Raw genomic sequence first — 24,824 nt, 5'->3', positions numbered from 1 at the left:
CACTCTCACTCTCTCTCTCTCTCCTCTCTGGAGGATTTGCATATGTCACGTGTCTGTGAGAAAATCACGTATGACAATCAGGTAGGTTCCAATGAAAAGTTCGCCTGTCTGTGAGTTCACGCAACTCAAATCGTGTAAGACTGAGGGATTACTGTATATATGCAGTATATAATACACCAACACACACACATATATATATGAAATTTTTTATCACACCATGATTTATATACAATCATGAAGCTACAAATGTTGCTTAATATCAAATTCACGCTACCTTGGGAATATCCCCGATGGGGAATTATCACCGAAGGGGAATTTATAAGTGATAAATGGATTGGTACTGCTGGGTCTTGATCCCTCAATACAGATACTTATCCAGTGACTCCAGTTGACGGTCTACCCACTGAGCCATCAACCGTCAACTGGAGTTGCTGGATAAGTATCTGTGTCAAGGGATCAAGACCCAGCAATACCCATCCATTTATCACTTATAAATTCCCCTTTGGTGATAATTCCCCATTGGGGATATTCCTGAGGTAGCATGAATTTGATTTTAAGCGACATTTGTAGCTTCGTGATTAAATATATATATACAAACACACACACATATTAAACCATTCCAAAGAGGGGTTAGAATGGCCCCTAAATTCCTAAGATCACATGATCGGGCATAGATGGGGACAATGATTCACTGTGCCACAAATTCTTATGTATGGTTCCTAAGGAAATAATCCCCCCCACCACACACCCCCAAAAGGGTGTTGGATGCTTGGGGTGGGCATTCGAATGCCCTGACTGGTTTTTGTAGGCCTGGTAGAAGCGATCCACCAATGACCTCTTGAGGTGATGGAACAGTAGGGGTATGAGGAAACGAGGAGAACGCTAGGGTGCAGCTCCAGCTGCAGGAGACTTTGCTTTGTTCCCTTGGCATTGGCAGGTGTGTCCCGCAGACGGGTTGTTGTCCCTCCACTCATAGCCTTTACCATCGGTGTTGCTCTTAAATATTAGTAACCAAATAAATAATGAACCCATTGTAAGTTTCTCTATTATAGCTACTGTGTTAATTTAGACCAAAGTTTATGATTTCTGCATGTCCCACAGTAAGATTAGAATCCTACATGGCTCAGGATGGGGTCATAATTTTGGTGTCAAATGTGTGGGGTCTCTTTTACAATGCACTAATTTATCAATTATTAGCCAACTGTGGGTCACTGCGTTTGGGCCAACCCGGTAATTAACCTTGGAGTGATACTAATCTATGACAATGGCGTATAATACAACGAGCAATAGTGCATACACGCATGAGAGCAACGAAGACGAAAGAAACAGTAGGGCTGAAGAAATTAGCCCAGCAGGAACTGGGGAGGATAGCGAAATCTACGCACAATCAGAAAAAGAGTTATGGAGAGAATTCAAGGAGTGGAGGCAGCAGAAGAGCAGAAACCAGACGAAAGTGAGTGAAATGGACAGTAGCAGACCGTCGGGAATTCCAAACAGCAGTAGTGAAATTAATGGTTCTATGTCAGCGGGGAACGGTAGCAGCGGGATTGGAATGCCTGTTTCCGCTGCGTCTGGGATTGCAATGCAACTTCAGGTGCCAGCCGGTGTAGTGCCTGACAGTGTAGTGATGAAGCTTCCCGTTCCATATTGCCCATCCTCGAATTCGACAATTCGAGGCCCAGAGAAGACTTCGTGTTGGTCGAAGCTTTCGTTAACAGCGTTGAAAAGTGCTACTAGTGATTGGACCAATGCTCAGAGAATTGCACAAACCACTGCGAAGATGACTGGGGCTGCGGCCAAGTTGCTAAGGTTGTGGAACTGCAAAGAAATTGACTGGAAATTGTTCAAACGAGCCCTTATCTGACACTCTGCCCTGAAAAAGGCTGAAAGAAGGAAAATGTGGGCCAGTTATTCTTCGGAATTACGAGTGGGGGAGAGTATTGCCAAGTATATATATCCAAATTTTGACTGACTATGACAGTTTGGCCCCGGACACAGAGCAGACAGAGGAGGACAGAGAGGAATTCTGAAGACGGATTTTGGCGAATGCTCTCCCCACCTCTGTAGTGGCGATGCTGATTAGCCCTGGGCAGCCCCTGGAGGCTAAGATTGACTCAGTGCAGTTGGCAACTGAAGAGGGGCCAAGGGAAGGGGGAACGTGGTTACGACAGGGAGGCTCTGTTGGCAGTGTGGGGGAAGGGCAACATGAGTGCCCAATGCACCTCGTACAGACAAAGGCACTTGTTACTAGTGTAGTACCATGACCATCTAATCAGCGAGTGTTCAAAAAACAACGTTGCGCCCCTTCCCTCAAGAGGAAGGGGGGGAAGGAACTGGGAAGGGGAGGAAGAAGTGTGCCAGCGAGCAGCAACCCCTCAGCACCCCAAGGGCCTCTGGCAGTGGCGACCACAGGAGAGGCAGTGGGGCCCTGTGGAAGCAGTGCCACCTCCAGTCAGCCAGTAGGTGGCTCACACATTCCATGTTGTACCGACGACTCACATGGGAGGAGGAGGAGGAGGAACTGGGCAGCAGCAACAGCTATCCGTCTTGGGAGACAGGAGACAGTGTGTCAAGGTGAACCGGGCATCCAAGGAGGATATGGGAGAGGCACCTGCTGGCACTGAGGTAGGGGAGGTAATCCCTCCCTCCCATCTTCATTCCCTTCCTGTCATCCCAGCACGAAAAATAGAAAAAGGTACACTTGTATATATTAATCCCCAAAATAATAGTATTTCGAGACAGACTATGGGAAAAATCATGAGGTATTATGGAATACCGGAAAAGTTTGTGACTTATCATGAACGTGCACGAGGGCGCATCTTGTAATGTGATGGTTGATGGGTGTTTGAGTGATTCATTGAAAGTTACGTCTGGTGTGATTCAGGGTGGCAGTCTGTCTCCTATGTTGTTTGTATTGGTTGTGGATTACTTTATGAGAAGGGTTAACCCTTAAACGCCGAGCCTCTATTTACAAAAGTGTCTGTTGTACGCCGGTGGCATTCGGGAGTGAGCGCCGAAGCGGAAAGAAAGTTTTTTTCAAAAAATCACAGCACGCTTAGTATTTAAGATTAAGAGTTCATTTTTGGCTCCTTTTTTTGTCATTGCCTGAAGTTTAGTATGCAACCATCAGAAATGAAAAAAAAAAATATCATATATAAATATTGGAATATATGACAGCGCAAAAAAAAATTTCATATATAATTGTATACAAATCGCACTGTGAGCAAAACGGTTAAAGCTAATGAGTTATTTTTTTTCGTTGTATTGTACACTAAATTGTGATGATTTTAGTATATAACAAATTGTAAAACGATCAAAGCAACACAGAGAAAATATTATCACAAAATGATGCATGAATTTGTAACGCTCGGACGTAAAATTTTTTTCCCCAACAAAAATTCACCATAAATTGAAATATTGTGCTAGAGACTTCCCGTTTGTTGCAAAATGAAGGTAATTGATTGAATATTACTAGACTGTAAGTGTTTTAGCTTACAATTGCGTTTTTTTTACCATTTTGGTCGAGTTAAAGTTGACCGAAGTTTGAATTTTTTCTATTTATTGTGATTTATATGAAAATATTTCAAAACTGATAAAAGCTACAACCATGAGTTATTTTTTGTTATATTCTACATGATATTGCGCACATTTTCATGTAGAACACTTTATGTAATGCCTAATATAAAACGGTGCAAAAATTACAACAAGGTGACTAAAGAAATTCTGATATTTTCAGCAGAGTTACCGCAGGCGGAGGTAAGGAAAAAGTTTTTTCAAAAATTCACCATAAATCGACATATTGTGCTAGAGACTTCCCGTTTGTTGCAAAATGAAGGTAAATGATTGAATGTTACTAGAATGTAAGAGTTTTAGCTTACAATTGCATTTTTCGACCATTTTGGTTGAGTCAAAGTTGACCAAAGGTTGAAATTTTGTCACTTATCATGATTTATATGAAAATATTTCAAAACTGATAAAAGCTACAACCATGAGTTAGTTTTTGTTGTATTCTACATGAAATTGCACACATTTTTATGCATAACACTTTATGTAACGCCTAATATAAAACAGTGCGAAAATTACGACAAGGTGACTAAAGAAATTCTGAGATTTTCAGCAGAGTTACTGCGAGCGGAGGGAAGGAAAAAGTTTTTTTCAAAAATTCACCATAAATCGTAATATTGTGCTAGAGACTTTCCGTTTGTTGCAAAATGAAGGTAAATGATTGAATATCACTAGAAAGTTAAATTTTTTGCTTACCAAAAAAGACCCAAATATATATATATACACACATATATATATATGACATTTTTTATCACATCATGATTCATATACAATCATGAAGCTACAAATGTCGCTTAATATCAAATCCACGCTGCCTCGGGAATATCCCGGATGGGGAATTATCACCGAAGGTCAACTGGAGTTGCTGGATACGCATCTGTGTCATGGGATCGAGACTCGGCAGTGCCTGTCCATTTATCACTTATAAATTCCCCTTCGGTGATAATTCCCCATCGGGATATTCCCGAGGCAGCGTGGATTTGATATTGCGACATTTGTAGCTTCATGATTATATATATATATATATATATATATATATATATATATATTTTTTTTTTTTATTTTGGTACGAATACATAACTAAAAGGCATGCAGGTGAAAAACTTTTTTTTTTGCATAAAACAAAATAATATACAAAACACCAATAAATACAGATATAAAAACTTGTAATAAATATAAAACTAAATATAAAATCAATGCAGAATACTCACTCATAATCCTGACTCTTCGTTCTGTTCTTGTTTTCTCCCTCCTCCACTGAAGAGTCTTGCATTTTTTTACTCTCGACATGATGAGGCACAGGTGGAGGAGGGAGACGCGCCCTTACTGCAGATGGGCCGCCCTTCGGCGGTCCGCTGTGCCCTCCAGTGTCCCTCGGGTAGGCGCACTCCAATATATGACCGCAGTGTGGTACTTGCGGTCACACTCCCCGAACTTGCAAAGTGCTACCTTGTAGGTGCGACAGATGAACCGGGTGTCTCTTCTTCTGCCGTTCATAAGGCACACCCGGCACCGTTTCTGCTTACGCCCTTCTAGGAGCTCCAGTGTGTGATCCCCTGCCTGCAGCCGACACACAGGGTCTACTACCCGACGGGACATTGGAATATGAGGGAGGGCGGCAGCAGGGGTGGCGGCAGGAGCAGGAAGACCGAGGTTGGCCCTCCTAGCGATATCTGCCCTATCCTCTTGGGGCAGGGTACAACTGACGTGCACACCTGCTTCATACAGTTCCTGGGCCAGAGATACCGAGTTATAATAATTATCCATAAACAGGTGGTATTCCTGGTTACGGAAACGATCCACAAGACCGAAAACAGTGTCACGTAGCGTGTTGGATTCCGTAATAAAAAATAACTTCACACCATATTTCTTTGGCTTCTTGGGGTTGTACACTTTTATACTTAGACGCCCTTTGTATGGCATCATCCCCTCTTCCAAAGAAAGGTTCTTGGAAGGAACCACGAGAAACTGGCACCGTTCACAAATGTAGTCCAACACTGGGCGGACTAAGATGAGGCGGTCGGGGTTATTCCGGGGTATGGCCCTTCGGTTGAAGGCGTTGAAATACCTGTCCAACGCCAGGAAACTATCATGGGGCATAATGCCGGGCACATTGGGCATACTTAAAAAAAAATTCCGCCTCCAATATTGCCTGACGTCAGCAGCAGGCATCATTCCAAAAAAAAAAAAAAAAAATGTGGAGCCCCAAAAAATGCACTATGTCCGGGAGGTTGCAGCCCCGTCAGCAATACGACAACATCGTCTGCAGTTCCTCACGGCAGTACCGAGCGTAATCCGCTGTCTCTGCAACGAGGTATTCCAGCAATTCCCGTGTCAGGAAGAGCTGAATGAACCCCAGTGCAATGAGAGGCACAGGGACGGTCGGTCCAGGTGCTGCCGTGAATGGGTGCATGTTAGGTGGGGTGGGGTCCTCCGACCACCCCTCATCACTTTCAGACGAATGGCCTTCACCTAAGCTGCCGCAACGTTGCGACCTTCTATGGGACCGTGCGGGCTCATATGCACGGACACGACTTCACACTCCCACCCTCCCCACTGGCCCATCTCCCTCACTTTCACCATCACTTTCTGTCTCGTCCCCACCAGCCACAATCGGTGCCTCCTCCTCCTCCTCAGACTCTCCCTCATATGCACTGAAACCACTAAATTCCAGTTCACTTTCCTGCTGTGGCTCCCGTATGGACATTGGGGGCAAATACTCGTCATCACTGACATCGGGCGTGATGTCCTCATCACTAGATGACCAACTGCCATCAAAATGAAGACTTTCCACCTGCTCTCGATCGAGCTCCAACAAGTACTCGTCAATGTCCTTTTGTTGGAGGCCTCCCAAATGCTTATGGACGTCCCTCAGGACACCCCGATGCTTCCTAGGGGTCATAAAAGGCACGGGATGTGGTCCTTGGTCCCCTTCGGTCACACGTGGCCGCACAACACGGCGTTGAAAAGCTGGGTCACCTTGGGTGCTTGGTCCTTCTCCAGCATCCCAATCTAAAACTCGCCTCACACGCTCACTACCGACAGGCAATATGCGCCTTTCACAGTCCTGACGACGTTGGGACATCTCTGCAAACGTCATGTTGCGTCACAAATACGCTAACACTTGCAAAAGTTCTGCAAAACACAAATGCGTCAAGAAATCGCTCTCCGACGATGCGCCGCTGATGCTTTGTAGTGCGGGAAGGAAGAAATTGGCGCATGCGCGGCTGGGTGACGCTTCTAAACAAAACAACAGCGTGATCCGTGAACTCCCAGCATCCCTTACGGCGCGTGATTTAAAACCTTTCGCAAACTAGGCCTATAATTATTTTTCCGCGAATATTTAAAAAAACATTTTGTAGTCAACGTACCATGTGTCCACTCGGCGCCCAACAGACAATTTTAGTCAATGTACGGTACGCCCAGTCGGCGTTTAAGGGTTAAGGGGTGCGCCGAATGCCGAATTTCAAGGAATTATCGATTTTTAGTTTTATAAATTTTGGACTGGTATGTCTAAATAAACATGTCCTGAAATATTATTGCTAAAGTTTTTTTTTATTTTATTTATTTTTTTATTTATTTTTTTTACAGTCTTGTTCACTGCATTTACTGGCATTTGAGCGGCATTGAGCGAAAAATTTTTCGCAAACTTTCTGTATGACTTTTTAGGTGGAAGTGAAAGATGTACTTTACTTTCCTACTAAAATACACATTATCTATGTTAAAAACTGGCTCTCTCTCTCAAAAAATTTAATATCTGAGTAAATATGTATCTATGTATCTCAATATCGCCCTGTGAGCGACATTGTGTGACAAATTGTCATACAATGTCTGTATGCCTTGGCAATTCTGGAGAGTATAAAGTGAGAAATTCACTTCAGTATCCTCGTAAAACTACCCATTTTTTACGATAAGAGCTTGTTTGTTCTCTAAAAAACATCACACAAAATATCAAAAAAAGTAAATATATATCTATGTATTTCGATATTTTGAACTCGTTATCACAGATATACCATGCCAACTAGTATACATAAAATATTTTATATTTTTTGACATTTTTACTGTGCATTTTCAGAAATATGAAACTGTATGAGCAGGTAACAGTTCCAAACAGAGCATCGGGTTTTACCAATAAACCATCTCGATTTGCGTGGTTCTGGTTCAAGCGATATCCCAGTGCTTTGTGGAGCTTTTCCTTTTCGGATTTTCTTACCACATAGTGCATTCACGCAATTCCATTGCCATAAGCAAGAAAAGTACCACCCTTACGAGGGAGAAATTTGAACGATTGTGTCTCGTAAGTTTGTTATAAGAGAGGTACAAAGCAAACGGGAATTGTCTCGCCTGGGATAGCAACACCACCAGAATGCCCATATCTAAGTAAGGGATTTGTTTTCTTGTATTAGTGATATTCTAATTAGTCATTACTATTTTTCATAATATTATAATTATATAAGAAAACAAAGCATGACTTTACTTGGTGCAACATCAAGTTACGGCGCTGAAAACGCGCTGTAAGATTGAATCGCCGTAAGTTGAGTACAAAGAAATCGGAACAAAATGCATGAATCTCATTTGGATATATGTCACGATTCACCCAAGAGGAAACCAAGGAGGGAGCACTTTTCTTTTCCAATTATTTCGTAAATTTCAGGGGATGTTTCTTATACGAAAAAATACTTTTACTGCAAAAATCAGCTTTCTACCTATCAAAGTTTTATAGTTATTACAAAATAAGCCCCCCCCAAAAATCTCAAAACTTATACTTCAAAAAAGTAAACATGCATACCTCAAAGAAGAATAAACAAAATTCAATGAAACTTTCACAGCATATACTTTAGTATATCTATATATCTTTGGTCTCTCATAGGGAAAACCATTTTTGACTAGAAAATTTTTTTATATATTTAAAAAAAAAAAAAAACTACATAACTTTTTCAACTGCAAAATTTATAAACTTAGGTGAAATTCTTTTTCCTCAGTCATTTAACCCTTAAACGCCGACTGGACGTATCGTAAGTCAACTAAAATTGTCTGTCGGGTGACGAGCGGACATACCGTACATCAACTACAAAAAATTTCAACCTTCAGTCAACTTTGACTTGACCGAAATGGTCGAAAAACGCAATTGTAAGCTAAAACTCTTACATTCTAGTAATATTCAATCATTTACCTTCATTTTGCAACAAATTGAAAGTCTCTAGCACAATATATCGATTTATGGTGAATTAAAAAAAAACTTTTTCCCTACGTCCGCGCCGTAACTTGGCCAAAAATTTCAGAAATTCTTTCATCATTTTGTTGTAATTTTTGCACCGTTTTATATTAGCCGTTACATAAAGTTTATATGAAAATGTGTGCAATTTCAAGTACAGTAATACTTCGATCTTACACGATTCGAGTTGCGCGAATTCACACACACACAAACTTTTCACTGGAACCTAACTAATGGGCATACGCGATTTTTTCACAGACACACGAAATTCTCGAGAAACCCTGCATAAGTGGGTGTTTAATTTTTGAAGTAATTTACAAGTTTTCATGCTTTTGTGTAAAATCTGTATGAAAAATGCATTTCATTCTTTTATGTGTAAAATCTGTATGAAAAATGCATTTCATTCTTTTATGTGTAAAATCTGTATGAAAAATGCATTTCATGCTTTTGTGTAAAATCTATATGAAAAATGCATTTCATGTTTTAATGTGCAAAATCTATGAAAAATGCATTTCATGCTTTCATGTGTAAAATCTCTATGAAAAATGCATTTCATGCTTTCATCTGTAAAATCTGTATCGAAAATGTATTATTTTTATTTTTGTACATGCATAAATATGATGCAAAGGTAATTTCAGCACATTCACTTAGTGTACTTTTACAAGATGTGATACCCATTTGCAAAGTTACTGCACTTTTCAAAGATGATACCCCTGCAGAAAATGCTTGTTTAATGTTTGAAGTACATTTATAAGTTTTCATGCTTTTAACTGTAAAATCGATATGGAAAATTTATATTTATATTTCTGTACATAAATATCATACAAGTATTACGTCCATTTGCAAAGTCTTTGTCACAAGGACTTTACATGACCTTGAGATGAGGTTGTTCAGTCGCGCTCATTTAATAAAATGAATTCGTTAATGTAATATCAGAGATGTAACTAAGAGTTGTATAAGTGTCATTCTTTGAAAATTACTCTGTTCACCTCGGAGAAAAGTGCTGGTGCAATCTGTATGTGCATGTAATTACAGCAAGTTCAGTTGGTGTACTTTTACAAGATGTGATACCCTTAGTTACTGCATTTTTCAAAGATGATACCCCTGTAGAAAGTGTGTTTAATTTTTAAGTTTTCGTGTTTTTAGGTGTAAAATCAGAATGGAAAATTTGTATTTATATATTTGCGCATAAATACGATACAAAAGCAGTACAGTTACTTTATTACAGTATCTCTCTCTCTCGTAGTTAGCGCTCAAACGTACTTTTACAACTTATTATTTCTCTGTACGTCATCACCTGTACAGTATATAATTTTAAATTGATTGAATTTTACCTGTACTGTACTACCTTCTACGAACATTATGTACATGTTTTCGATATTTTATGGAATTGTACTTTTGTTGACTGACACATGACGTTTTGCCTAGTGACGCAAAGAAAACGGCTTTTACTCTAAGTGACAAAGAAAACGGCATCCCATGAATTAGGGGTAACATTAGTAACATTAGTATACGTACGCACCTACTGTAAATGCGCTATTATGAAACTGTGCAGTACTCAATTTTTATGTCAGCCATTTACTATTTACTGTATTCCTTTTTTAAGGGTATTAAGCTAAATTTTACATAAAATTACACTAACTTTAGTTCATTTAAAAGTTAGCTTAATACTTTGGGAGCATGATTAGGGTCATATTTAGTACTTAAACTCTGGAAATAAACATTTATTAGCATTTTTAAAGACCATGCCAAACTTACGCGAAAATTCACCTTGCACGAGGGGCTCCAGAACCTAACCTCACGTAATTTTGAGGTATGACTGTAAAATACAACAAAAAATGACCCATGGTTGTAGCTTTTATCAGTTTTGAAATATTTTCATATAAATCACGATAACTGCCAAAATTTCAACCTTCGGTCAAATCTGACTCGACCGAAATGGTCGAAAAGCGCAATTGTAAGCTAAAACTCTTACATTCTAGTAATATTCATTCATTTACCTTCATTTTGCAACAAATTGGAAGTCTCTAGCACAATATTTCGATTTATGGTGAATTTTTAAAAAACTTTTTTCCTTAAATCCATGTAACTCTGCCGAACATCTCAGAAATTCTTTTGTCACTTTGTCGTAATGTTTGTACTGTTTTATATTAGTCGTTACATAAAGTTTTATATATGAAAATGTGCACAATTTCATGTAGAATACAACAACAAATAATTCATGGTTGTAGCTTTTATAAGTTTGGAAATATTTTCATATTAATCACGATAAGTGCCAAAATTTCAACCTTCGGTCAAATTTGACTTGACCGAAATGGTCGAAAAACGCAATTTTAAGCTAAAACTCTTACATTCTAGTAATATTCAATCATTTACCTTCATTTTGCAACAAATTGGAAGTCTCTAGCACAATATTTCGATTTATGATGAATTTTTAAAAAAAACTTTTTCCCTACGTCCGCACTAACTCTGCTGAAAACCTCAGAAATTCTTTAGTCACTTTGTCGTAATTTTTGCACTGTTTTCTATTAGTTGTTACATAAAGTTTTATATATGAAAATGTGCACAATTTCATGTAGAATACAACAAAAAACAACCCATGGTTGTAGCTTTTATCAGTTTTGACATATTTTCATATAAATCACGATAAGTGACAAAATTTCAACCTTCGGTCAACTTTGACTCGACCGAAATGGTTGAAAAATGCAATTGTCTCTTACATTCTAGTAACATTCAATCATTTACCTTCATTTTGCAACAAATTGGAAGTTTCTAGCACAATATTTTGATTTATGGTGAATTTTTGAAAAAAAAAAAAAAAAAAAAAAAAAACTTACGTCCTCGTGCGGTAACTCTGCCGAACATCTCAGAAATTCTTTCGTGTCTTTGTTGTAACGTTTGCATCGTTTTACATTAGTCACTACATAAAGTTTTATATGTGAAAATGTGCGCAATTTCATGTAGAATACAACGAAAGATAATTCATGGTTGTAGCTTCTATCAGTTTGGAAATATTTTCATATAAATCACGATAAGTGCCAAAATTTCAACCTTCGGTCAACTTTGACTCGACCGAAATGGTCGAAAAACGCAATTGTAAGCTAAAACTCTTACATTCCAGTAATATTCAATCATTTACCTCCATTTTTCAACAACTTGGAAGTCTCTAGCACAATATTTTGATTTATGGGGAATTTTTGAGAGAGAGAGAGAGAAAAAAAAAAAAAAAAAAAAAAAACTTTTACGTCTGCGTGCGGTAACTCGGCCGAACATCTCAGAAATTCTTTCGTCACTTTGTCATAATGTTTGCACTGTTTTATATTAGTCGTTACATAAAGTTTTATATATGGAAATGTGCGCAATTTCATGTAGGATACAACAAGAAACAACTCATGGTTGTAGCTTGTATCGATTTTGAAATATTTTCATATAAATCACGATAAGTGACAAAATTTCAACCTTCGGTCAACTTTGACTCAACCAAAATGGTCGAAAAACGCAATTGTAAGCTAAAACTCTTACATTCTAGTAACATTCAATCATTTACCTTCATTTTGCAACAAACAGGAAGTCTCTAGCACAATATGTCGATTTATGGTGAATTTTTTGAAAAAACTTTTCCTTACCTCCGCTCATGTGTAACTCTGCTGAAAATCTCAGAATTTCTTTAGTCACCTTGTTGTAATTTTTGCACCATTTTATATTAGGCATTACATAAAGTGTTATACATGAAAATGTGCGCAATATCATGTAGAATATAACAAAAAATAACCCATGGTTGTAGCTTTTATCAGTTTTGAAATATTTTCATATAAATCACAATAAATAGAAAAAAGTCAAACTTCGGTCAACTTTAACTCGACCAAAATGGTAAAAAAACGCAATTGTAAGCTAAAACACTTACAGTCTAGTAATATTCAATCAATTACCTTCATTTTGCAACAAACGGAAAGTCTCTAGCACAATATTTCTATTTATGGCGAATTTTTGAAAAAAATGTTTTACGTCCACGCGTTACGAATTCATGCATCATTTTGTGATAATATTTTCTCTGTGTTGCTTTGATCATTTTACAATTTGTTATATACCAAAATCATAGCAATTTAGTGCACAATACAAAGGAAAAAAATAACTCATTAGCTTTAACCGTTTTGCTCACAGCGCGATTTGTATACAATTATATATGAAATTTTTTTTTTCGCGCTGTCATATATTTCAATATTTATATATGATGATTTTTTTTTCCAACTCTAATGGTTGCATACTAAACTTCAGGCAATGTCAAAAAAAAGGAGCCAAAAATGAACTCTTAATCTTAAAAACTAAGCGTGCTGTGATTTTTTGAGAAAAAATTTTTTTCTGCTTTGGCGCTAACTCCTGAACGCCACCGGCATACGGCAGACACTTTCGTAAATAGAGGCTCGGCGTTTAAGGGTTAAGTGGTAAAAACTTGAAGCAAACCCATTAAATCTACTTTATAATGGGGCCTTATGGCAGCAGAGCACCCCTTAACATAACTTGTCTGAGCTAGGGCCACATGACAACTATAACTTTCATTTTCATGGGAACTGATCATTTTAGAAAAATAAATCTTTCTCCACCGGGATATAGCTTTCTACCATGACTTAGGGACAAAATGAATCAGTCTGAACCAAAAACAAAAGCATTTAGTGACCCCTCCATCTTGGGAAAAATAAATTTACTTTTCAAATACCTACACAACTTATACTATATTCCATTAATTAACAATGAACAAGAACCTTGCTGATACCTTCAAACATATGCCATAAATCTTCCAAATTTCATTCTTCTGATATTAAGGTATTTCATCAATCAGACAGAACTAGGCATATTATGTGGATTACTTTTTAAAAATGAAATTGATTAAAGATAATACATGCATAACATGTTTCAAGTGTATATGTTACCCTTAAAAATGGTATTTTCATTATAAAATAAGTTTTTAAATATACTTACCTGGTACTTACATATATATAGCTTTATCCCGCCAATTCGTCGCGTGCACGGCAGAAATTCAAAATTCGCGGCAATCGCCGATAGATGGCCAGGTGGCCATACCTGAGCGCCCTCTACTAGGTACCTAGAACCATTCCCAATTGTCCTCAGAAATTCCATGCCCCTGTTCTCAGAGGGGAGGAGGGAGGGACCTTTTATATATGTAACTACCAGGTAAGTATATTTAAAAACTTATTTTATAATGAAAATACCATTTTTAAATATCTAACTTCCCTGGTAGTTACATATATATAGCTGATTGACACCCTTGGTGGTGGGTTAGAGAACCAAAACACTGTTGGGAATTTGTATAATTACTAACTATATATTAGCCGTAACCATACTCTGGTTCTTACCTGATAAGGAAGCTGGCTTCATAGTTATCCTGCCTCATTCGCCTGCATTCCTTGAGAAACCCAGCGACCCATCCAGGGGGCTGTAGAAAGTCTCTATGGGGCTGTCACACGGTCCTCGACCTTAACATGACTAGACCACCACCCTTGCTATCCTGGCATAGCCATGGACAAAGAGCTGACCACCTGACCCACTAAAATCACTAAAAACACACTCCATAAAACCTAACTTAGACTTGCAACCCCAGACTGTGGAAGGTTGCAACAACCTTCACAGACAACCTGTGAGTTCAAATCAAGAAAAGGCAAGGGTATAAGGTTATATGTTAGAGGCAGTAGTACCTTCTCCAACTACGGCACCAGAGGCAACGTACGGACCTAGGGAACAACAATCCTCATATTGGGTCTGTACTTCTTTAAGGTAACAACCTGCGAAGATAGACTTGCTTCGCCAGAATGTCGCTTCCAAAATCGATTTCATCGACTTATTATGTCTAAAAGCCATCGAAGTTGCCACAGCTCTTACTTCATGAGCTTTGACTTTGAGGATTGGGAAGTTTTTTCGTCCAGTTTTGGTGAGCTTCCCTTATTAAATCCTTGATAAAGAATGCCAGAGCATTCTTTGATAAAGGGCACGAAGGTTTCTTCACCGAGCACCAGAGGTTGTCCGACTGACCTCTCATGTTTCTGGTCTTCTGTAGATAAAATTTTGGGGCCCTAACTGGACAAAGGCCTCTCTCCTTTTCCCCCTACTAAATGAGACAGCCCGGTATGGTAAAGGATCTGGGCCATGGTTGAGACGGGTTCTCACCAGGAAACCTAGTTGTAGAGAGCAAACTGCATTCTCCCCATTGAAGCCTACCTTCTTGCTAAAGGCTTGTAATTCTCCTACCCTCTTGGCAGTAGGGAACCAGGAAAAGGGTCTTCTTAGTGAGATCCTTCCATGAAGCCTTATCGGGAGGTTCAAACCTGCTCGAGGTTAAAAACTTTAGGACTACGTCCAAATTCCAAGAGGGGGTCAGGTTGTCCTTCCTTTTAACCGTCTCAAAAGACCTTATGAGGTCCGTGAGGTCTTTGTCTCCCGACATGTCAAGATTTCTGTGACGGAAGACGGAAGCAAGCATGCTGTGGTATCCCTTGATGGTTGATACTGCTAGGTTTCCTTGGACTTTTAAATGCAGCAGAAAATCTGCCATTTGAGTTATAGAGGTACTGGAAGAGGAAATGTTATTATTTCTGCACCACTCCCTGAATACGTCCCATTTTGATTGGTACACCTTGAGTGTGGGCGTTCTCCTAGCTCTCACAATAGCTCTTGCAGCTTCCTTGAAAAGCTCTTCGCTCTTGCCAGCTTTTCGATAGTCGAAAGGCAGTTAGGTTGAGAGCGAGGAGATTTTGATGGTATCTCTCTATATGCGGCTGTCTGAGTAGATCGATCCGACAAGGTAACGACCTGGGGGTGTCTACTAGCCACTCCATCACCTCTGTGATCCATGGTCTCATGGGCCAAAAAGGAGCTATCAGGGTCATGCGGGCGTCGTTCGACTCCCTGAACTTCTTCATGACTCTGTCTAGGATCTTGAACGGGGGAAAAGCGTACGTGTTTAGTCCCCCCCAATCTATGAGGAAAGCGTCCACTGCCACTGCTTCCTGGTCTGGGACTTGAGAACAGTAGACTGGTAACCTCTTCGTTCTCTGTGTTGCAAATAGGTCTATTGACAGTTCTCCCCACAGATTCCAAATCCTGTTGCACACCTCATGATGTAAGGTCCATTCTGTCGAGAGAACCTGTCTTCCTCTGCTGAGGAGATCCGCTCTGACGTTCTTCTCTCCCTCTATGAAGCAGGTGATCAGAGTTAAATTGTTTGCTTCTGCCCACAGCAGGAGATCCTTTGCTGCCTCGTAAAGGGAAACCGAACGAGTGCCACCCTGTTTCTTGATGTAGGCCAACGCTGTGGTGTTGTCTGCGTTGACCTGTACTATCTTGTTTTGGACCTTCTCCTGAAAGTGGACTAGCGCTAGATGAATGGCCACCAGTTCCTTGACGTTTATATGCCATTTCTTCTGATAGTTTTCCCACAGACCTGAGATCTCGCCCTTCCCCAGCGTTGCACCCCACCCCACGTCTGATGCATCTGAATACAACACTAGGTCGGGGTTCTTCTGTTGAAGTTCGAGGCCCTTTTGTAGTTTGTTGGGGTCGTTCCACCAACTCAAATGATTTTTGATTCCCAGAGGGATCGGAATCCACGTCTCTAGATCTTGGCCTCTTTTCCAAAAGTTTGACAAATGGAACTGAAGTGGACGTAGATATAGTCTTCCCAGGGGGATGAATTGTTCGATCGAGGAGAGGGTCCCTAGCGGACTCATCCACTCCCTCGCCGAACAGGTCCATCTCCCTAAAAAGAGCTTCACCTTTTCCAGGCAATCCAGAATGCGTTTGGGCTGGAAAAGCCCAAAACTACTGACTGAATTCTCATCCCCAGGTAAATGATGTCTTGTGAAGGCGTTAGCTGTGATTTGGCTTAGATTTATTACTAGTCCTAACTGTTGTATCAACTTCATTGTCACTCAAGATCCTCCAGACACTTTGCTTGTGATCTGGCTCTGATTAGCCAGTCGTCCAGGTACATCGATATCCGTATTCCTTTTAGATGTAACCAGCGAGCTACGTTCGATGCCACTCGTGATAAAACGTAAGGAGCCGTGTTCAGTCCAAAACAGTGCTCTGAACTGATAAGTTGTCCCGAGATGCACAAACCTCAGATATTTTCTGTAGTTCGGGTGAATTGGTACGTGAAAATACGCGTCCTGTAGGTCTATCGAGACCATCCAGTCTTCTTGTCTGGTGCCTGCTAGGACTGATGCAGATGTCTCCATAGCAAACTTGACTTTGCTTATGTACTTGTTCAATGGACTTACGTCCAGAACTGGTCTCCAACCCCCCGAGTTCTTGGGTACCAGAAAAAGTCTGTTGTAAAACCCCCCTGACGAGAGGTCCTTTACCTCTTCTATTGCTGATTTTGATAGCATCTGGGTCACCTGTTCCTGAAGAGCTACTGCTTTGCTCCCTGAGTAAGTAGTTGTCAACTCTAACGGCTCTGGTGAAAGAGGAGGTTTCCTTAGGAAGGGGATCTTGTATCCTTCCTTCAAAACTTCGACTGTCCAGTCGTCCGCTCTCCTTTGGCTCCACTCTTGCCAGAAGTGGGATAATCTGGCTCCCACTTGTGTCTGGAGGATGTTGTGTTCACTTCCTGGGTTTCGGTTGTTGCTTGGGGTTCTTACGAGGTTGTCCTCCAGAAGCCATTCTCTGACTCCCTCTCGAAAGTGCTCTCCCACGAAAGGGCCGACGCATAGGAGGCGCCTCCTTCTCCTTCCTGTCTAAAAAGTTTGCCGGGAGAACCTTCCTAGCAGTCCTTGTAATCAGATCTTGCGTTGATTGCTGTGCAAGAGCTGCTGATAAATCCTTCACCAGCTCTGAAGGGAAGAGTTGTTTGGTTAAGGGAGCATACAAAAGCTCTCATCTCTGAGCGAGAGTCACTCCTGACGTAAGGAACAAACACAGCATAGCTCTCTTCTTAATGACACCTGCTGTGAAAAGGGCAGAGAGTTCGACCGTCCCGTCCCTCATGGCTTTATCGAGACAGGTAATAAGGTGCATCTGTGAGTCGTTCCTCTCATCTGTGACCTCTGCGAGAGCTGCGAGAGTCCAATCCATCAAGCTGAAGACTTCAATTGTTCTGAAGATGCCCTTCAGCAAGTGGTCCAATTCCGAAGTGGACCACAAAACCTTGGCCTTTGACAAGGCTGTTCTATGCGAAGCGTCTACGAGTCTGGAGAAGTCCCCTTAGGAGGAGGCAGGAACTCCCAAGCCGAGAGCTTCCCCAGTCTCATACCACACGCTAGATCTAGAAGCCAACCTAGTCGGGGGAAAAGAAAAAGTTGTCCTTCCCTGTTCTTTCTTCTTCAAAATCCAGCCATTCAGTGTCGAAAAGGCTTTCTTCACTGATTTTGCTAATACTGTCTTCTTGAAGGAATAAGACTTTTGGGGTCTCCCCATCAAAAACTGCGAGGGCGGACTCCGAGGAACGGGCTGTTGAAAATCATTGGGAAATAAGTCCGCCAACAGCGAAAGTAGTCTCTTCAGATCTGCAGCATGAAGAGTTTCTTGCGTCTCTTCCTCCGAGATCTCTTCCAAAGGATTAGCTATATCCGATGTCGAGCGAGTGGGGGAATCGTGTGTAACGACATGTTTGCATGCTTCACGCATGCGTCCAGCTTGCTGCGAGGGAGATGTCGAGCGAGTGGGGGAATCGTGTGTAACGTCATGTCTGCATGCGTCCAGCTTGCTGCGAGGGAGCGTCACGAACCTTGTCACCTCCCGTCACGCTTGCGGCTTGCTTACTGCGAGGAAGCGTTTATGAGAGCTGCAACCTGCAGCGAATCCGCGTCTTCCTTGTTGTTAGCGTCTTGCTGTTCTAACTCTTGTCTTACCCTCTTCTTGGGTCTGTTGACGTCCTTAGGTTCCTTTCCGTGTGGTTTTTCTCTCAGTCCTTGCAACTTGTAAGAGTCGAAAAGAGACGCAAGGGACTGCTGCACTTCTAACAAAAACTTGACTTGTGGTGCCGCTTGCTGCTGAGGAACAACTGGAGATGGCACTGGACGAACTTCTACAACCTCGGAAACTTTGGCTGGGATCCTACGAGGATGAGGTGGTGACGCCGTTTGCGACACGCCCCAATCTGGGGGTGGGGGAGAAGCGTGAACTGAAGTGATGTACACGTCTTCTTCCTCCGATGAGTTTCGTCTTACGCCTCTGTTTAGCGCGGAAACGTCGTCTTCTTCCGATAGGAATTTCTCAGGAGAGCTCCATTTGCTGCAAGAGGGTTGTTGGAGCGTGACGGGGGACCTGCGTCTCTTGATAGGTCTAGAAATCTGAGATCGACGCCATCCACGTTTGGGTCTAGCGTCATCCGAAGATGAAGAACACGTCCTCATCTCGCCTTTCCTGCGGCAAGGGGGAGCGTCCTGGGATGCGTCAACAGGATCGCTCAAGGGGACATCCGATCGTTGTTCAACGTCTCTCACCTCCCTTGGCCTGTCGGCGTTCCTTCTCCCAGGGGTTGGGGAGCATGGAAGAGGCCTAGGGCTAGGAGCGTGACAGACACGAACGGACGCACCCTCCACTGCACTAACACTGTCACTGAACTTTTGTTGTAAACTATGCACTGCCCCCCACATCACTTCTCTATCCGAAGTAAGGGATTGTACTGAAACTCCCAAGGCAGAAATAGCATTCATAATATCCTTCAAGGATGGGTTACTTACCTCCGCTTCCGTCGGCAGAACGGGTACTACTACCTTAGGGCTAGGATCAGGAATATTAGAATCAGACAAGTTAGAAAGGACTTGACTATCAGAAGACCTAGCTGACAGAACACTCGAAGATCTAGCTCTTCTGTCCTTCTCCAATCGCTGTACATAGCGATCATATTCTCTCCACTCTCTCTCAGACAAACGTTCGCACTCTTTACATCTATTATCAAATGTACACACATGACCTCTGCATTTCTTACATACAGTGTGGGGATCAAGGGCAGCCTTAGGAAGCCGGATCTTGCATCCCCTCACACACATTCTAACAGAGAATTCAAAAGCAAGTTCCAAATCAGAAATCTACAGACTAATTGACAGAGAGAAAGAGAAATCCAGGGAAAATTAATATCAGCGAAAGCCAAAAACGAAAAACCAAACAATGGGTACTTCACCAAAGTAGACAAAGTAAACCAAAAAAGAGCGAATTTCCAACGTGTTGACTAGAACGACGGCAGGGAATTTCTGAGGACAATTGGGAATGGTTCTAGGTACCTAGTAGAGGGCGCTCAGGTGTGGCCACCTGGCCATCTATCGGCGATTGCCGCGAATTTTGAATTTCTGCCGTGCGCGCGACGAATCGGCAGGATAAAGCTATACTGTATATATGTAACTACCAGGGAAGTTAGATATTTAAAAATGGACTTTAAAGATCAGAGCAGCCAACCATTGGCTAGTACATACCAATACTGCTTTACCCCAGATTTTGGTCTAACCAAGACTTTGTTGCATAGTTTTGCTATATTGGGAATGGAGGAATAGTTGTCGTTATTCAAATTCTATTGTACTTATATACCTGAATTTATCATAATTTATTGTAAAATGTCTTGCTGACCAAATAAGCATCAAATGGTTCAATTCAAGGGTCAGGGCATCCTCTATAACTATGGATATACAGAAAATTTTGACAAATACTCCATTCACAAAAGAGGCAAATGCCATACAAAGTTATAGAAGCAATATCACAATTTTTCATTTTTTCCCCAGTTTCCATCATTTATTAAATTGCCAACTTCCTATAAGGGGCCGAGGCATCTGGGATGACTTTGTGGCATATGAAAGGGCTAATTAACAGCATTGGATTTTTTTTGAAACCTAATACTTTTATTCCGATTAACATCATGTCTTACATACTCCTGTATACCTACCCAAGGCTGAACATACAAAAATAAAAACCTTACCTCTTCCATATTGGACAAATATATTTCTTCTTTGGCTGTCATTTCCTCTTCTAATGATGCAACTTGAGCACCAAGAGTACTACGTTCTGCCTGCCTTACATGCAGTTCTTCTCTCACAGACTCCAAGGAGGATATCTACAATTAAAAAATGCCCTTAGATAGTAATTTGTTAAGAGCTCAAGAATTACATACGGAGGATTAGGTATAAACTATGGCATGTAAGTCTTACGTGTGTTACTGACACAATGGATGAACACAAATAAATTAAAACATTTATGAAAGGTGTGTGGTACATTTTTGAAACAGGTAAAAAAACTATAATAGGGAAAGAGCAATGTTGGTTTAGACAAGGATGTGCATGAGTGGAACAAGATTTAACAAACAGTTGTACGAAAAGTTTGAGTCAATGAGTAAAAGGAAGCACATGACATACAAAGACCTCAAAAAAGCTGACATACACTTTTATGTGGAGGATGTTAAAAGTTTATGGGGTAAAAAGTTTCTATGATGAAAGTGAACTTTTGTATTAGAATATGTAGATGGCAGAGAGCCTGGTTTGATGTAAAACGGAGACAATGATGTTTGTTTACTATCTTTATGGCTGGAATAATGATAAAAGTGCAAACCAGTTAGATGTAAGTTATGGACTGAGTGGATTGAAGTTCCAGAGACTAGTACAAAGTGTGAAAATGTCTGCAAGCGAAAGTTTAAAGAAACTGTTAGCAAGGGAAAATTATGATTGTAAGTTGAAGTCTTAAAGATGGAGCTCTGAATTTTTATACTGATAGTAGAAGAAAGATTTTGTTGATTAGTATAAGGACCTGAGAGAAAATATAAGGATGAAACTATGGAGGGATGCATCAAGATAGGTAACAATATCTCTGCAAATAGTTTGGAAGAGTTGGGGTGTCTATGGGAGGAAAGCTTGAGATATGCAATGAAATGGCAGAAAATAGGATAACTGTAATAATTAATGCCACTGGTACATGGGACATGGAAAATGTGGGAAACAACTCTCCAAATGACTAGGAACTAACTGTTGGAAAAGCAGCTCACTTGTGACCCTCTATGGGATCAAGGAAGAGTGAACAAAGTTAGCATTGGTTATATATACATAAATAGGGCACTTGGCATCAGGAGGGGCATCATCCATAAAACATCTGCCAAAACCAATTATGAAATAAGCTGTTCAAGATAGCTGTCTAGCTGAAGGTGGATCCACTGTGACAGCAACCCTTCAAATGGATTAAGCAAAGAAAGTTATAAGGACATGTACTAAATTTATAAAATGCAAACTTTGTTTTGTCCTATAATTTTGGTATAGTTTGTAGAAATATAAGCTACTTTGATATTTCTGAACTGTAAAACCTCTAAACCATAAAACATCCCAGATTCCTTACAATTTCATGGGGTTAAAATCCAGCCATATACTATATGACAACCATACAGAACTGGCCAAACATAAATATCTAAGGTCATAAACTTTACAAACCTGTATCTGATATTGATTAAGGGAGAGGTCCTTTTCATTTAGGAGTTTTTTGAACATTTCCTCTTGTTCTTTTAATTTCTGCTCTGCTTCTTCCATTTTAGATTTTAAGGTAGACTGTGTTTCCTGTAGCTTTTCCTCAAGGTGTGTTATCACTTCAGATTTTTCTGAGAGGTTTTTATTCATTTCATCAATGGTTTCCATGCTGGTTTTCTGGATTGCTTCTTTTTCTGCTAAAATGTTACATAAATCTCTTTCCAACATGCTTTCTTTTTCATTCAAAGTTTCTTCAACGTACTTCAGTTTAGATTTAATATCAGTAATCTCATTATTAAGAGACTGAATCTTAATCAAGCTTGACTCCTCATTTCTTTCCAGTTCTAGCTTTCCTTCCTTAAGAGTTTCAAGCTGCTGACTGCTCTCCAGAAGTTTTACTTCTAGTTGTTTCACCTCCACTGCTTGTTTTTCTGCTATCTCAGCATTAGCTTTCTCAAGATTTTCAATAACTACGTTCTTTTCTGATATGTTGTCACAAAGGTTTCTAATTTTCTCCTCACACTTTGATGTAAGACTAGACAGAGCTTTTGTATGCTCCAATGCATTTCTTGCCTTTTCTTCTTTAAGTACTCCTATTTCACTGCTGACTTCTGCACTCAAATCTTTATACCTGACCAGATCTGCTCTTACCAATTCTAGTTCTTGTTGCACTGATTCAAAAGACTCTGCACACTCTTTTTCCTTTGCTTTAAACTTCTCTTCAGAAATCAGGTATAGTGTTCTTTTCTCTTCAAGTTCTCTAGTAAGCATTAATTTTTCCTTCTCAAAAGATTCCTTGGTTATGTCATGACTTCTCTGCAAGGCAGCAAGGTCTTTCTGTGATGTTAAAAGATTCTGAAGAAGAGAGTCTTTTTCTAGTCTTATTGAGTCATTGTTTTCTTGCATCTTTTCCTGAAGCAGTATTAAAGTTTCTTCCTTTGCCTTCTGAATGTTTGTAGCCTGTGCTCTTTCTGTTTTAAGGCACTCAAGTGCAGATGCCTTTTCTTTTTCCAAATTGGAAATAACTTTCTCCTTTGCTGCAACTTCTTTAGCCTTTTCAGCTTTCAAAGTTGCTATTTCCCTATCCATTTCTTCTTTAAACTTTTTGTATGAATCCTCTTTTTCCTGCATAATCTGAGATAAAACTTCTTTTTCCTCTTGAAATTTTTCTTTAAAGTTATTCATTTCCTTTTCTTTTTTATCAATAAGCACTTCTTTCTCCTCTATTAGTTTTCTTGAACATGATTTTTCTTCTTCACATTTTTTAAGATGACCCTCTAATTCTTTCTTAAGAGAACCGATCTCCAAAATTTTTAGTTCAATTTCTTTGTGGTGAGTTTCCTTTGCCTCACTGTGAGTATGCAAAACATTTTCTACTTTCTCCTTCAAGGAATTCAAAGCATCTTCTTGAGTTTTCATCATGTCACTGGCTGACTTTCTTTCTTGCAAAAGGACTTCATTTAGTACCTTTCTTTCCCCTTCTACAGCGTCAAGTTTTTCCTTATTAATTTCGAATTCCCTTGCAAGAGCTGCAAGAGCAATACAACGATCTTCATTTTCTTGCAAAACCTCTTTTTTCTCATTTTCTAATGTTGTTATCTGAAAAAATTAAAATGACAAGATTATCTAAAAAAATTTATTCAATTCACAACTAAACAAACTTAAGAAATACATATAAAAACCTTGAATGTCACAAGTACTAATCTAAAAAAGTGACACTCACCAAAATGTCATCTTATTCAATACATAAAAGTTTTCCAAGAATTAGAAGTGCTTGGTTTCATATTTAACACTTTTAGTTATTTCAGCAGTAATCTTATTAAGATCATTTCTTTTATAAACAGGCTAAGAGGACTGTTAACTTCAAAACTTTGTCTCTTGAAACAGGAAGAAAAGACTGCAAGAATAAAAGTAAATACAAGCCGGTGTTGAGTGTCAGTTTCGCAGGAGCAGAAGAAATAATCATTAATTGGAAGCAATCATAGAAATAATGGGGTTGTTTGAATATCACAAGGGAACCTAAGAGGAGCTAGCATTCACCCTGAGTTCAACAAAATGGTGGGAATAATGGTACTTTACCAAATAAAAATTAAAGCAAGGCTACCTTGCTGCAAAAAAGGAAGACAATCTAGAGAAGTTTGGGTAGTACAAATTAAAAAAATCCCCTTTTAATTCAACACTGTCCAGAAAGAAAAAATGATGCAAATAATGAGAAACATTTTAGCTAAAACCAGACATAACCAAATGTAGTTCTCATTTATTGAATGAATAAAAAAAAATAAAACTACTCTAGTTAATGCCTTTAACTATTGGAAGAACACAGACTTTCTAGAAATGTCACAAAAATCTGGACCTGGTTAATGTCCTCCATGGAAGCACTTGGCAATATAAACAGTAATGGAGCTGCACTGGTATGGTCATACCTAGATAACAAAGGTCTCTAAAGACAATATTCTGGTCTAAAAGAGTCTTTTCATACTGCTCTTCATGGCACTTCAACATAAAGAACTTGACAGGGACACCTTGGTTTTAATTTATAACTGTTACTTTAACTGTCACGCAGATAAACAAATTACAATGATCACGAAGTGATACAC

At 39.9% G+C, this 24,824-nt stretch overlaps 1 protein-coding gene across 5 annotated transcripts in view; it reads right to left on the bottom strand.

Annotated features, from left to right (window-relative positions):
- LOC136836055 (putative leucine-rich repeat-containing protein DDB_G0290503) overlaps positions 1 to 24,824 on the bottom strand; it is a 359,912-nt gene that overhangs the window by 103,811 nt on the left and 231,277 nt on the right. For all 5 annotated transcript variants that reach the window (XM_067099946.1, XM_067099947.1, XM_067099948.1 and 2 more), the window contains exons 16-17: positions 22,195 to 23,826; positions 20,703 to 20,837 (exon numbers count right to left, since the gene is read on the bottom strand). In XM_067099946.1, the coding sequence (XP_066956047.1) occupies positions 20,703 to 20,837; positions 22,195 to 23,826 (1,767 nt within the window). The remainder of the gene's footprint in view (positions 1 to 20,702; positions 20,838 to 22,194; positions 23,827 to 24,824) is intronic.

Source organism: Macrobrachium rosenbergii, chromosome 56 (assembly GCF_040412425.1).
Source record: "Macrobrachium rosenbergii isolate ZJJX-2024 chromosome 56, ASM4041242v1, whole genome shotgun sequence".
NCBI lineage: Eukaryota > Metazoa > Arthropoda > Malacostraca > Decapoda > Palaemonidae > Macrobrachium > Macrobrachium rosenbergii.
Note: the sequence above shows the minus strand (reverse complement) of the source record. Positions and strands in the feature narration are given on the sequence as shown.